General features: G+C 38.9%; 1 protein-coding gene across 1 annotated transcript; it reads right to left on the bottom strand.

The window, feature by feature from the left end:
• Positions 1–11,601: 11,601 nt before the first annotated feature.
• On the bottom strand, positions 11,602–13,921 carry LOC107627218 (uncharacterized). The gene is made up of 2 exons (XM_016330070.3): positions 12,539–13,921; positions 11,602–12,022 (listed from the first exon to the last, which is right to left on the bottom strand). The coding sequence occupies exons 1-2, from the start codon at positions 13,919–13,921 to the stop codon at positions 11,678–11,680; spliced, it is 1,728 nt and encodes a 575-aa protein (XP_016185556.1). The 3' UTR covers positions 11,602–11,677.

The raw sequence follows: 13,921 nt of genomic DNA, 5'->3' as shown, positions 1-13,921 counted from the left end.
AGGGAAAGGAAATTGGGATTGAACCGGATATCAAGCAGAAAAGTAAATGAACATAGAAAGCAGTAAACAGGGAATTGAAATGGGAAATTTAGATCTCAGGACCCAGAGACTAGAAAGCCAAGTCTAGATCTCAATGCCTTCCTAGATCCAACAAGAACAATTGCAAGAGAATTGTAAATTGCAAAGAGAATAGATGAAGAGCAATGAACCGGAAATTAAATTCAATTAACAGTAAAGAAACAGAGAGATCCAAGATTGAGATTGAAACAGAATTTCTTCAATTCTCCAATCCAAGATCCAAGACAAATGTAAAATGAAAGTGAAAGCAATGGAAACAAAGAAATTAAAGTTCAAAAGCTCTCCGAAAACTATTATGAAAATTCTTAAAAGAAAGCTCCCCGAATAACTTGAATTCTATCCTATTTATACACTTTCCAAAATGATCTTCAAGCCTTGAGTTGGGCCTTTGTTCTTGGTGGAATTGGGTTGAAAGAGGCCTTGGTTGATTGCTCTTGAAGTTTGAAGAAGAACCGAAGTGAACCAATTGAACCGGTTTTGAAGTTAGCCATAGTTGGTCCCAACGTTAGGGTCAAAGTTAGGGGTCTAACTTTGACCCTAACTTTTCATAGCAGCAAGCATAATTCTCTGGTTTGGACGTTGGTGCCAACGTTAGGGGTCTAACTTTGACCCTAACGTTGGCCTTGCTTAGTGCTAGTGGCGCCAACGTTAGCCTCCAAGTTAGGGGGCTAACGTTGGCGCAAACGTTGGTGCCCCTCCCTTTGTGATTCATGTGCCAACGTTAGCCTCCAAGTTAGGGGGCTAACGTTGGCGCAAACGTTGGCCTTCTCCCCCTTTATAACTCATGTGCCAACGTTAGCCTCCAAGTTAGGGGGCTAACGTTGGCGCAAACGTTGGCTGGCCCAAGGATGAGTTTCAAGTTTCTCTTGCCAACGTTAGCCTCCAAGTTAGGGGGCTAACGTTGGGGCTAACTTCATGCCTCCAGGATCAATTTCACTTATTCCTTTCTTCACTTCTAGCCATTCCTTCTTGCTTCAACCTTTCTCCAAGCTTTCTTCACCTATCATTAATCAACCAAACTCATCAAAGCTATGCTCAAAATCATGAGATATTCAATCTTTCATAATATGCAACAAATATAGCCTAAAACCTCATGAAATGGCATGAATTCATATATGGTTGGTTCAATCAAGGGAAACATGAAAATCTACTCAATTAGCTTGCTTGTAGCTCAAGAAAGTGCATAATTCTAATGAAAACTAAAGAAAAAGACTAGCTAAAATAGGCTAGGATGACTTGTCATCACAACACCAAACTTAAAGCTTGCTTGTCCCCAAGCAAGAAATGAATTATTAAGAAGAAAGAATGAAATGGAAGAGGAAGTTCATGCTAGTAGAGTATTATTGATAGTTCATGGGGTTTTGTGTGGATATGTAAATACTCACTTCTTATTGATTTCTAGGCCTAGAAAGTCTCCTTCAAGCTTCAAGTGACATACTGCTATGACCTCTCATTATTCCTTTATCCTTGGCTATTACTTTATTCAAAAGCTTTATTTGAGTGTCATGTGTAGCAAGTTCATTTTCTTTTCTTTAAACTTGACACATTATTCACCATAGACACTTGGCTCACATTCCTTCTTAAAACATTGATGCCCAGCACCTCTTTGGCTACTAAATGCCTTGTAGTTAGGTTGCTCTTGATAGTGGACTTTCAGCTGATGATCCCGGGTTAGTTAACCCAAGTCACCAAGTGTTGAGGCACTCCTAAGAGCTTACTAATCCAAGCAGATCCTAGTACAGAGACATCACAGGCATATATTTTAAGGTTCAAGCTATTGGTGTCCAGCTTTGTTTCTTTTTGTTTTTCTTTTGTTTTGATACTTTCTAACTATCTTTTTCTTCTTTCCTTCTTTTTGTTTTTCTTTTTAACCAAGGAATTTAATTCAATTGAGATTCATAGACAGCAGCCACTCTTTACTTAGAAAGGGATATCCTAGCTCTTTATTCACTAAAAGTGAGCTATTATACAATCACACACATACCACCACTTACTTTTATTCTACTTCTAACTAACAGAGACTATTTTACTTCACATTCAAACTATTCTTTTATTGAATTAAAAGATGCAGGGGATAACATATGCTTCTTGTTAAGTGAAAATAACATACAAGCCAACATAAAAACTAGCCTACTTATTTTGAAAGAAACAAACATAATGCAAAGATTTTTAATTAAAACGGACTACTTGGAAATGCAAAGACAATTTAGAACAGATTGAATTTGTAGTGATGAATAAGGAGCAAGTCCACCTTTCATTTGTCATGCCTTTTCTTTCTCCTTTCATACACTTGGCTGCTAGTGTTCCCACCATCCTTGTTTGGTTCTTGTTGATCTTGCCAAAAGCCAGCCCTATTCATAGCCTCTTCCACTCTATCTTCAAGTCTCATAGCCCTGTTCACTTCCATCTCACTTCTCATTTTGAAAAATTCATCAAAAGTTGGGAATGCCGGATCCATGTTGTGCATATGTTCTCCAATATAGTTTAGTTTGATTTGGCTATTGACATTATAATCGGCTTGCACTCATACCTTGCTTCTTGGAGTGTTGTGAACTCCTTGAAAGCTTTCAAACTTTCAGCTTGCATTTGTTCCAACTTCCCAAAAGATTCATGAGATTGAAAGGCATGTTCTTCTTGCATCGCAAGAAATCTTGATTCGAATTCATTTTGTTTGTTGATTATTCTTAGCTCTCTTTCTTCTTGTGCTTGTTGGTTTTGCATGTACAGAGAATGGTACTCCTCTTGCCTCTCTTGGATTCTCGTGTACTGTTGAGACAATCTCCCTATTGCTTCTTGCATTTGAGTCATATCCATATTGCCATGTGGGAAAAAGTGTGGCTGCTCCTCCTCCTCTTGTGGCTCTTCTTCCATGTGTGGCTCATCTTCTTCCATTGGTTCTTCTACTTCCCTTCCTCCATGTGGCCTTCGGCCTTGATGTGCTTCAAGGGGCATCATCATCCTTTCAATGGTTATGGGCATGCCTTGGCTTAACCACATTGGATTCTCTTCTTCCAATGGAACTTTAGCCTTTGCACACAACTTCCAAATGGTGCTCGGATAGTACAACCAAGATCCGGCCGAATTCTTTTCAGCTATCTTTTGAATGTCTCTTGCAAGGATCTCATGAACTCTTATCTCTCCACCCACCATGATACAATGCAGCATCAAGGCTCTCTCCCTGTTAACTTCTGAGGTGTTCACTGTCCCCAGAATTGACCTTTTCATCAACTCATACCATCCTTTTGCTTCCGGAGTGAGGTTACATCTCTTCAGGAACTTGTATCTGTTCTTGTTATCTCCCTCCCATTCTGAGTTCTCAAAACAAATGTCTCTTGCAATCTCTTCATAATTCTGCTCCTCACTCAATCTTTGTTGGTATCCCGGTTCATCAAAGCGGACTGATTTTAGTTTCAAGACTTTCTTGATTGCATCCGGGCTAAAGTCTACTTCCACCCCACGCACATAGCTCTTGTACGTTGGGGGTTCACGCATGTCAATCCTTGGGACATTTGCATAGAACTCTCTTATGATGTTGGCATTAACTCGGGTGGTTGGCGATGTAAATTCCTCCCATCTCCTCTTCCGGATTTTGTTCTTTATTTCTTGACATCCATCATCCGGCAACATGAATGGAATTTCAGGATAGATTTTTTTCTCGTTCATCCATTGAATTTGCATTTGATGAGACCAAGACTTGAACCTCCATTGGTCATATTCATGTGTTTCTTCCTCCACTATTGGATCTTTTCCTTTTCGTCGTTTGGTTCTTGAGGAGGATGCCATGATCACTTGGTTGGTTGAGAGGGAATGTGAAGAATGTTGGAGAGTTGATGTGTGGTTGGAGGAAAAAAAGATTCGGACTGAACTTGTTATGACAAGAAATTATGAAGAGAAGTTTAAGTGGTTGGAGTTTAAAGTAGAAGAAAGGTTGCACAAAGCTTGTTATGTTAAGGAGTGATTCGGTTATGTGCATGGCTTGAAGGTGGTATGCTTTTAAATGAGCAATGAAGGGCTAGGATGCAATTAGACATTATGGGAATCAAGGGTGTGCATGTATGGACGAATGAAGACAAAATTTGCTCCTTCCCTTGCCTTTGCCGTGATCATTCTCAAGGAGTGGCAGATTTCTTACTTGAAGCATGTGATAGGATTTTGTCCTTATGCTATGCTTTCCTTTGTCTTGTCTTTTTCATTGAAGATTCTTTGACCTCCTAGTCATCACAACAAGACACATACATTAGTCTTATCCAACCGTAGCAATATTGTTCTTTTTAGTAAAAATATGTGAACTATCAATTCTTATCTCATGTGAACCGTGACACTTCCTTTGGAGGACACCAAACTTGATGTTTGGTAATATATAAAGAAAATGAGTTTCTTCCTCCAATTAGAGAAGTTTAAATGTTCATAAGAATTGTTCTCATCATACTTTCTTTTTCTCTTTTTTTTTTTTCATGAAGGATTAATTGTATCCTTGAATTGGTGCATCAAGGTTTGATGAACACCAAACTTGTTTCTTGTCAAAGGGTTCATCACAATTAATGTCTTCATTAAAAAATAATTCTATTTATAAGGTTTTGAAAAATAGCAAATGTATGATTATTGATGCATGAATTTCAAATTTTCATGAAGCTATGTGGACACCAAACTTAGTGTTCGGCCATATGCTCTATCAAAACATTTTAAGCATGTGAAACAAAATCCTTTGTAATATTGGCTAAGTGTGCTTGAAGGTACACCGAACTTAGTACATGTTTCAAAATAGAGCATGCAATAAATGGACATGTTCATGAAAAGAGAAAAGAATTCATGCATCAAGTGATCATAACTTATTGAATTTAAAATGACATGAATCTTAAATCATGGGTTGCCTCCCATGGAGCGCTCTTTTATTGTCACTAGCTTGACATTGAGGCTTTCTTTTATGGTGGTTGGTGCTTGTAGGGCCTCAATTTGTCTCCCCTGACCGTGATCCTCTTCTTTGTTCTCTGGTGTTCAATTTCAGCATGTTCTAATGATAGTATGTTGCTGACAGTGTAGTAATCCTCGGTTTGTTGATTTGCCTCCAGCTGTTGATATATCAGTTGCACTTTGTCACCTTTAGAAAGCCCCTCTGTTGGAATCTTTCTATTCTTCCAGCCCCTTTTTGTTTTGTTTCTGCGCTTCATCTTTCCTTTTGTTGATCTTTCTTTTCTGGTTGTAGGCTTTCCTTGGGAACCTCTCTTTTCAGTGGCCATTACTCTAACATCTTTTTGGGCTTTTTCATCAGTCTGCACATTCCTTAGCATTGGGATGTTGCTGTGACTCTCCTGGGCACTCTTCATATAGTCTTTCTTCTCCTTGCTGAATTGTGCCTCTGGTAATACCTTCAGAGTGATGCTCTGGTCGTGCATCCTGAGAGTTAATTCCCCTTCCTCTACGTCTATGATAGCTCTAGCAGTGGCCAAGAATGGCCTTCCCAGTATAACAGAGTCACCATCATCATTGTTTGATTCTAGAACCACAAAATCAGCAGGGTATATAAAACTGCCCACCTTGACCAAAAGATTTTCAATCACACCTCTGGGGTATACCATTGACTTGTCTACCAGCTCTAGAGACATTTGTATTGGTTTGACCTCCTCTATATGCAGCTTCTTCACCAAGGAGGATGGTATTAAGTTAATACTCGCTCCGAGATCGCACATTGCTTTAGTAATGGTCAATTCCCCAATGGTGCAAGGTAACAGGAAGCTTCCTGGGTCCTCAAGCTTGGGAGGAAGCCTCTTTTGAATCAAGGCCCTGCATTCCTCAGCAATCATTATGGTTTCTTTCTCATCCCAGCTTCTTTTCTTGTTGATAAGATCCTTCAGAAACTTGGAATATAGAGGCATTTGCTCAAGTGCTTCAGCCAAGGGAATGTTAATTTCCAACTTCTTAAAAATCTCTAGGAATTTGTGAAAATGCTTGTCTTTAATCTCTTTGTTGAACCTCTGAGGGTAAGGCAGTGGGGGTGTGATGCTTTTTTTCATTTGCTGCTGCCCCTGAGGTACTTCCTTTGAGCTATGTGGCTGGTTGTTCTTATCTTTGAGTTTCTCAGTGTCTTTGTTTGGCATCACCTCTTGCTCTTTATCCTCATCTGCCTTTGTTTGATTCTCATCCTCTGTTGGTTCTTTGATGTTTTCTGCTTGCTTCCTTGTAGTGTCATTGTTGCTTGTCAATGCTCTTCCACTCCTTAATTGTATTGCCTTGCATTCCTCCTTGGGATTTGGAATTGTGTCACTGGGCAGTGCGTTTGAAGATCTCTCAACAGATACTTGCTTGGAGATTTGCCCCATCTGTCTCTCTAGGCTCTTTATAGAGGCTTCCTGATTCTTGGCTACCATTTCTTGGTGTTTCAACATTTTGTCTATCATGGCTTCCAAGTGAGTGATTCTTTGGGCTTCAGGTGATACTTGAGGTGGGTTATGAGATGTGGGTGGTGAATGGTAGGCATTTTGGTTGGTGGGTTGGTTATTAGATTGGTATTGGTTGATGTTGGGGTAGTTGTTTTGAGGTTTTCTGAAGGGGTTTTGGTTAGTCTGCTGCTGGTTGTGATTTTGGTTGTTTCTTGGATTGTGTTGGTTTGAGTTCCTCTGCCATGGTTGTTGGTTTTGGGTATGGTTATCTCCCCATCTGAGGTTTGGGTGGTTCTTCCAGGATGGATTGTATGTATCACCATACACTTCATTTGGTCCTTGGTTGTGCATATACTGAACTTGCTCTTGTTGTTGTTCTTCTTGAGTTTCTTCACTCTGTCCCCATGTGGTTGATGGTTGGCTAGTGTTGACTGCTGCAACTTGGAGACTATCAATCCTCTTGGCCATTTGCTCAAATTGTTGTTGAATTTGCTGCTGCATCATCTTGTTTTGAGCTAGGATTGAATCCACTCCTTCTAGTTCCATTACTCCTCTTCTTTGTGATGGTTGGCGGCTTCTTTGATGAGCAAAGAAATATTGGTTGTTGGCCACCATATCCACAAGATTCTGAGCTTCCTCAGCAGTTTTCATTAGTTGTAGTGAACCTCCAGCAGAATGATCTAATGCCTCCTGAGATTTCAATGTCAGGCCTTCATAGAAATTTTGCAGTACGTCCCATTCATTGAACATCTCTGGAGGACACTTTCTGATTAAGGCTTTGTACCTCTCCCATGCTTCATACAAGGATTCAGCATCTAATTGTGTGAATGTCTGCACCTCGGTTTTCAGCCTGATGACTCTTTGGGGTGGATAGAATTTGGCTAGAAATTTAGTCACCAAGTCATCCCAACTAGTGATACTTCCTTGGAGAAAAGTTTCAAGCCATTGTGCAGCCTTATCCCTTAATGAGAACGGGAACAGCAGAAGCTTGTAGGTTTCAGGATTCACGCCATTGGATTTGACAGTGTCACAGATCCTAAAGAAGGTAGATAGATGTTGATTTGGATCCTCCAATGGTCCTCCCCCAAATGAGCAATTGTTCTGGACCAATGTGATGAGTTGTGGCTTCAGTTCAAAGTTATTTGCATTGACATTAGGGGTGAGAATGCTACTTCCACAATGTCTAGCATTTGCAAAGGCATAGGAAGCCAATACTCTCCTTTGTTGTGGTTGATTATTAACTCCTCCTCCTGGATTAGATGTATCTCCTTCCATTTCGTGGTATTCTTCCTCAGATTCGTCTTCTCCAACAATATTTTTCCCTCTTTCGGCTCTTCTTATCCTTCTAAGAGTTCTCTGATCAGCTTCAGATAAAACAGGAACAGATCTCCCTGTACCTGACATACAAACAGGACAAAAGAAACACCAGCAAGATCACTTCAATCTATTGCTAGAATGAAGTTTAGTTCAAGCAAAAATTCAAACAGTTAGTGGGTTAATCAAAAATTAAAGAAAAATAAAGAAAAAGTGCTTGATCTAGATCACCACCTCGCTTAATCATTGTCAATCTAATCAATCCCCGGCAACGGCGCCAAAAACTTGATGAGATATTTTGGAGGAAATATAATCTCTCCCAAAACACCCAAAACTAACCGGCAAGTGTACCGGGTCGTATCAAGTAATAAAAACTCACGGGAGTGAGGTCGATCCCACAAGGATTGAAGGATTGAGCAATTTTAGTTTAGTGGTTGATTTAGTCAAGCGAATCGAGTGTTGGTTGGGTGATTTGTGATTTGCAGAACATAAATTGCATGAAAGTAAAGAGTGCAGGAAATTAAATTGTTGAATCTTAAGGAACAAGAAATTAAATGACAGAAGCTTAGAGTGCAAGAAATGTAAATTGCAGAATCTTAAATGACAAGAAATATAAATTGCTTGAAATGTAAAGGGGATTGGGATGTGGATTTGCAGAATTTAAACAAGGAAAAGTAAATTTGCATCAAATAGAAGAGGGAAAGGAAATTGGGATTGAACCGGATATCAAGCAGAAAAGTAAATGAACATAGAAAGCAGTAAACAGGGAATTGAAATGGGAAATTTAGATCTCAGGACCCAGAGACTAGAAAGCCAAGTCTAGATCTCAATGCCTTCCTAGATCCAACAAGAACAATTGCAAGAGAATTGTAAATTGCAAAGAGAATAGATGAAGAGCAATGAACCGGAAATTAAATTCAATTAACAGTAAAGAAACAGAGAGATCCAAGATTGAGATTGAAACAGAATTTCTTCAATTCTCCAATCCAAGATCCAAGACAAATGTAAAATGAAAGTGAAAGCAATGGAAACAAAGAAATTAAAGTTCAAAAGCTCTCCGAAAACTATTATGAAAATTCTTAAAAGAAAGCTCCCCGAATAACTTGAATTCTATCCTATTTATACACTTTCCAAAATGATCTTCAAGCCTTGAGTTGGGCCTTTGTTCTTGGTGGAATTGGGTTGAAAGAGGCCTTGGTTGATTGCTCTTGAAGTTTGAAGAAGAACCGAAGTGAACCAATTGAACCGGTTTTGAAGTTAGCCATAGTTGGTCCCAACGTTAGGGTCAAAGTTAGGGGTCTAACTTTGACCCTAACTTTTCATAGCAGCAAGCATAATTCTCTGGTTTGGACGTTGGTTCCAACGTTAGGGGTCTAACTTTGACCCTAACGTTGGCCTTGCTTAGTGCTAGTGGCGCCAACGTTAGCCTCCAAGTTAGGGGGCTAACGTTGGCGCAAACGTTGGTGCCCCTCCCTTTGTGATTCATGTGCCAACGTTAGCCTCCAAGTTAGGGGGCTAACGTTGGCGCAAACGTTGGCCTTCTCCCCCTTTATAACTCATGTGCCAACGTTAGCCTCCAAGTTAGGGGGCTAACGTTGGCGCAAACGTTGGCTGGCCCAAGGATGAGTTTCAAGTTTCTCTTGCCAACGTTAGCCTCCAAGTTAGGGGGCTAACGTTGGCTCAAACGTGGGGAGTCCAGGGAGTGATCTTCATGCCCAACGTTAGCCTCCAAGTTAGGGGGCTAACGTTGGGGCTAACTTCATGCCTCCAGGATCAATTTCACTTATTCCTTTCTTCACTTCTAGCCATTCCTTCTTGCTTCAACCTTTCTCCAAGCTTTCTTCACCTATCATTAATCAACCAAACTCATCAAAGCTATGCTCAAAATCATGAGATATTCAATCTTTCATAATATGCAACAAATATAGCCTAAAACCTCATGAAATGGCATGAATTCATATATGGTTGGTTCAATCAAGGGAAACATGAAAATCTACTCAATTAGCTTGCTTGTAGCTCAAGAAAGTGCATAATTCTAATGAAAACTAAAGAAAAAGACTAGCTAAAATAGGCTAGGATGACTTGTCATCAGAACGCATGGATGACGCGATCGCGTGACGTGCGCGATCTGCAGAATTCGCTGGGGGCGATTTTGGGCCCTGTTTTGACCCAGTTTTTGGCCCAGAAAAGCATATTAGAGCCCGGGAACATGCAGAGACCAAGAACAACAATTCATTCCGCATAATTTTAGTTTTAGATCTGATTTTACTCATCCTCTAGGTTTTCTCTCTATACATTCATAGTTCTTAGGATTTTGATTTTATTGCTTTTTGGATTGGGATATTGAGAAGAGTTGTTACCTCCGCCAAGACTTCGTCATTCTAGTTTGTTTCCTTACTTGTCACTTACTCTTTCATATCCTTAATTTCTTCAGAGTTACTATTGGATTATTTTTAGAATTTATTAATATAAGAACTATTTTTATTTTAATTGATCCTTTTGATTATTATTTATCATGTCTTTCTTTATTTCCCTTTCTTATTTCGTGAATTTTACATTCATAATGAGCGAGTAGTTCCATAACTTGATTGGGAGTTGGTTGAAAGGAGGACCTTGAGTTGGAATGCCCAAGAGTAAAATTATAATTGGGTTTAGCGTTGGGTCGCCATCTAGTCGCTGACACTAGTCCTTCCCAAGGGAGAGGATTAGAACTTGTGAGTAGAAACTGACTTTCAACTTGCTTAACTTTCCTTTATCCAGTAAGGGATAACTGAGCAGACAACCTTCAATTATCAATTGATCTTGGGAGAACTCCAACAAGGATAGGCCTTCCGACTAATCTACTCCCGGTCAAGGTTTTTTATTTAAATAACATAAATTCTCTGATTTAATTTCCTGTTTATCAACTCAAAATATTTTAGAAAACATCTGATTAATAAAATAGCACATCTTTCTGCAACTCGTTGGGAGACGACTTGGGATTCATACTCCCAGTATTTTAATTCTACTTTTTTTACAACCCTTCTAAATTGATAAGCGAATTTTTGGTTGGTTAAGAACTATGCTTGCAACGTATCTCTTATAATAATTTCTTAACTCGCCAATTTTCGCCACGTCACGGGAACAATGGTGATGATAGGTAACAATGGTGGTGGATGGTGGTGAAGGAGTGGCAATGGCAGTAGGTGGTAGTGATGGTAACGGTTGAAAAAAAAAGTGAAAAGTGAAGATGATGATGATGACGACAATAATAAATATTAGGGATAGAACTAGAAAAAAATTAACTAATTATTGACTGTCAAGAAATTAACAAAAAGAAAAAAATTGAAATTTATCAAAATCGTAAGAACAAAATTAAAACAAACTAAATGTTAAGAGTATTTTTTAAATTTCTTTTTAAAACGTTAGGAACGTAAAGTATACTTTATTCTTTTTCTTTAATTTGGACCTTTAGATTTATTATCCAAAATTTGAATGTATTATTTATTAGAACATCAAATGCTCCAAATTCCCATGAAATATTTTACACGCCTCCACCAAATTGATGTGCCTTTTACATTTATAAAAAAGGAATATGAGAGGATCATAGAATTTATTAATTTTGTCCATTAATATTTAAAAGTGTAGGTTAAGTATATTATTAGATTACTAAACTAAATAAATTAATAGTTAAAAATAATGGCCAAAACAATAAACTGTGATGTCTTTCTATTTTTCTTTATAAAATGTGATATCTCTATTGGGGTGAGTCCTCTATATTGTTTACAATAGTTGAAAAATTAAACACGTCTGTTCGATATATATACAAGGTATACAAGGTATTTTTAACAAAATCTATAAGTTCTACAAAATATCATTCCCATAAAACATCATTGATGAATTGTAAGCTTTCTAGTGCATCAACGAACCTATTTTGCTTGTGACTTTTGTTCTTGTACCCTTGCGATCCTCTTCTTTTCTATATTGTTCATTTTTTCGTCAAAAGTAGTCAATTTGTAATCTGGAGGAATTGCAAATAGGTCTTGGCTATCATCTATCATACTACTTGGTTCAACAAAAGAAGATGACCGTGAGGGGGCTTTAATCCACTGAAACCACGACGATGATGAGGATTGCGTCAATGAAGGGTTATTATCTTCACCGGCACTAGTAGGACTTGATGGTGCTGATTCAAACTCATCTTTATTTTGTAATTCTTCAAACTTTGTAAATGTAACCAGTACTCTAACTGTGGAAATCACAGGGATGGAGACCTGCATTTGCCATGATAATCATTTTTATTATAACACAAAAGGAGAAAAGGCCTAATGTAACCATGAGAATAACACAAAATTTAATGCATGACAAAGACAAAAAATTCTGTTTTCCCAAGTTATAAATTTTATGCATTTACGAAGTTTACTTCCCACAATATTTGTATAATTACTGCTATAGTGCTATGTTTGGTTTTCCATAAAAATAGGGGGGAACTATATGGATGAGTTTTACGTGTAAAATTTACATATCAAGTTTTTTTAGTAAAATGTACAAGATCAACAAGAATTTTATGATTAGATGACAAAATAATAGTTTGTTTAAAGATTTGTATGATTGATTAAGCTTAATATGAGACACGAATTCCTCCCAAGCGTGTAAGAAATCATGGAATACAAAGTGGAAAGCAATAGGTAAATAGAAATCGCACATAAAAGATTTTAAAGCTCTAATGTTGTGCCAATAAGTTTTAGATATTTTGTAAATATTCAAAGAAGATGCACACACACACACACCTTAACCGGAAAAGTATCTTTAGGAAGTTTTGTTGTGAGGACTTCCCGCACACGACGAACTGCTTTAACTTTTTCGGACAAAATGTCAAGCAACGGGAACAATTCTTCAATTTTCAGTGGATAATTTTGTGAAAGCCACAGAGAAGGGTTCATTCCTTTCTTAAAAACTTCATCACTCCCATTACCGTTACCATTACCAACACTACTTCCACCAGAACTAGCATTTGTTTTATTCCCCTTTTCTTTATGCCCTCCACTACGCCCTTTCTTTTCTTTTTTTCCATGACCTTTATGACCGTTATTCTCTTCTGTTGAATTCAGTGCAACTTCCAATTGCTTTCTCTCTTCAGGTGTCAAAACCTCATCCAGCTCCTTGTTGCTCTGTTCCTTATTACATTGTCTAGAAGCTAGCTCGATGTCGGGTGGAGCTCCTGGAATGCTTTTGGATTTCACACTTAGAATGACATTCTGCATGTCATAGACCTTCGCCTTCCATGACCCGACCGATTCCTTCCTCTCCTTTCGCCTCCACGTCAGCTGCGGAACAAGAACAGCCTGGCTCACATCAATTGCAACACTCACCACTTTGTTGTCTCTGTACTTTCTAGCCAGAACTTGTCGAATCTCTCTATCACTTGGTTTCGAAGGCCCAGGAAGCTTAGAAGTAACAATCAATTCCTTCTTCTTGTGGGAAAGAACACACAGCGATCCGGGGACTCTCTTTCCATCTTCTGAACCATCGCCAAGAAAAAGAATGCTTTGATCAGACCGCTTGATTTTCAAGCCGTCGAAACCGGCCAATGTCATATCTGCCCTCATATTAGCACCCTTTTTCCAAATCTTGTAAGTATCCGAAGGCGCAATCTTTGAGATAAAAGGTATGACAGAACTCTCAAAATGGAACGTAATCTCCATATAGAAGTCCCTCATCCTTCTTAGAGTCCCTGCATAACGAGGCAACCTCCTATGCCATTTCTCATCCAAATCATTCCAAGAATTTTTTATCATAGACATTGCTATCTTGTCTCTTTTGTTGATTATGGCTTCTCTAAGAGCACTCCACCCTTGCTTGTTCTTCAAGTAAACGTTGGCGCCGGCAGCCATCAGCATCTCTGTGGCCACCAAGTCACCGAGCTTTGCAGCAACGTGGAGAGGGGTGTCCCCGTTCTCTACATTGCGCCCATTCACCACCGCGGCAATAATATCGGCCTTCTCTTCCTCTTTTCGTGACGCCTCCTCGCTCCGAATCTCATACGGATTACCAAGTTTTGGAAGACCTGCAAGTATCTCCTTGAGAGTAGTATAATCCTTCGTTATGATGGCCTTGTGCACAACACTATTTCTATTATCTGCAACAGATATTGAGGCACCATTGCTTGCCAT

Source organism: Arachis ipaensis, chromosome B2 (genome assembly GCF_059453495.1).
Source record: "Arachis ipaensis isolate K30076 ecotype BB chromosome B2, ASM5945349v1, whole genome shotgun sequence".
Lineage (NCBI taxonomy): Eukaryota > Viridiplantae > Streptophyta > Magnoliopsida > Fabales > Fabaceae > Arachis > Arachis ipaensis.
Note: the sequence above shows the minus strand (reverse complement) of the source record. Positions and strands in the feature narration are given on the sequence as shown.

Bases quoted from the DNA above. Each gene is read 5' to 3' on its own strand.
- LOC107627218 (XM_016330070.3), bottom strand. From the start codon at position 13,921: ATGGCAAGCAATGGTGCCTCAATATCTGTTGCAGATAATAGAAATAGT. The intron at 12,023-12,538 runs GTGTGTGTGTGT...TGGCAAATGCAG, and splicing joins AAGATACTTTTCCGGTTAAG to GTCTCCATCCCTGTGATTTC.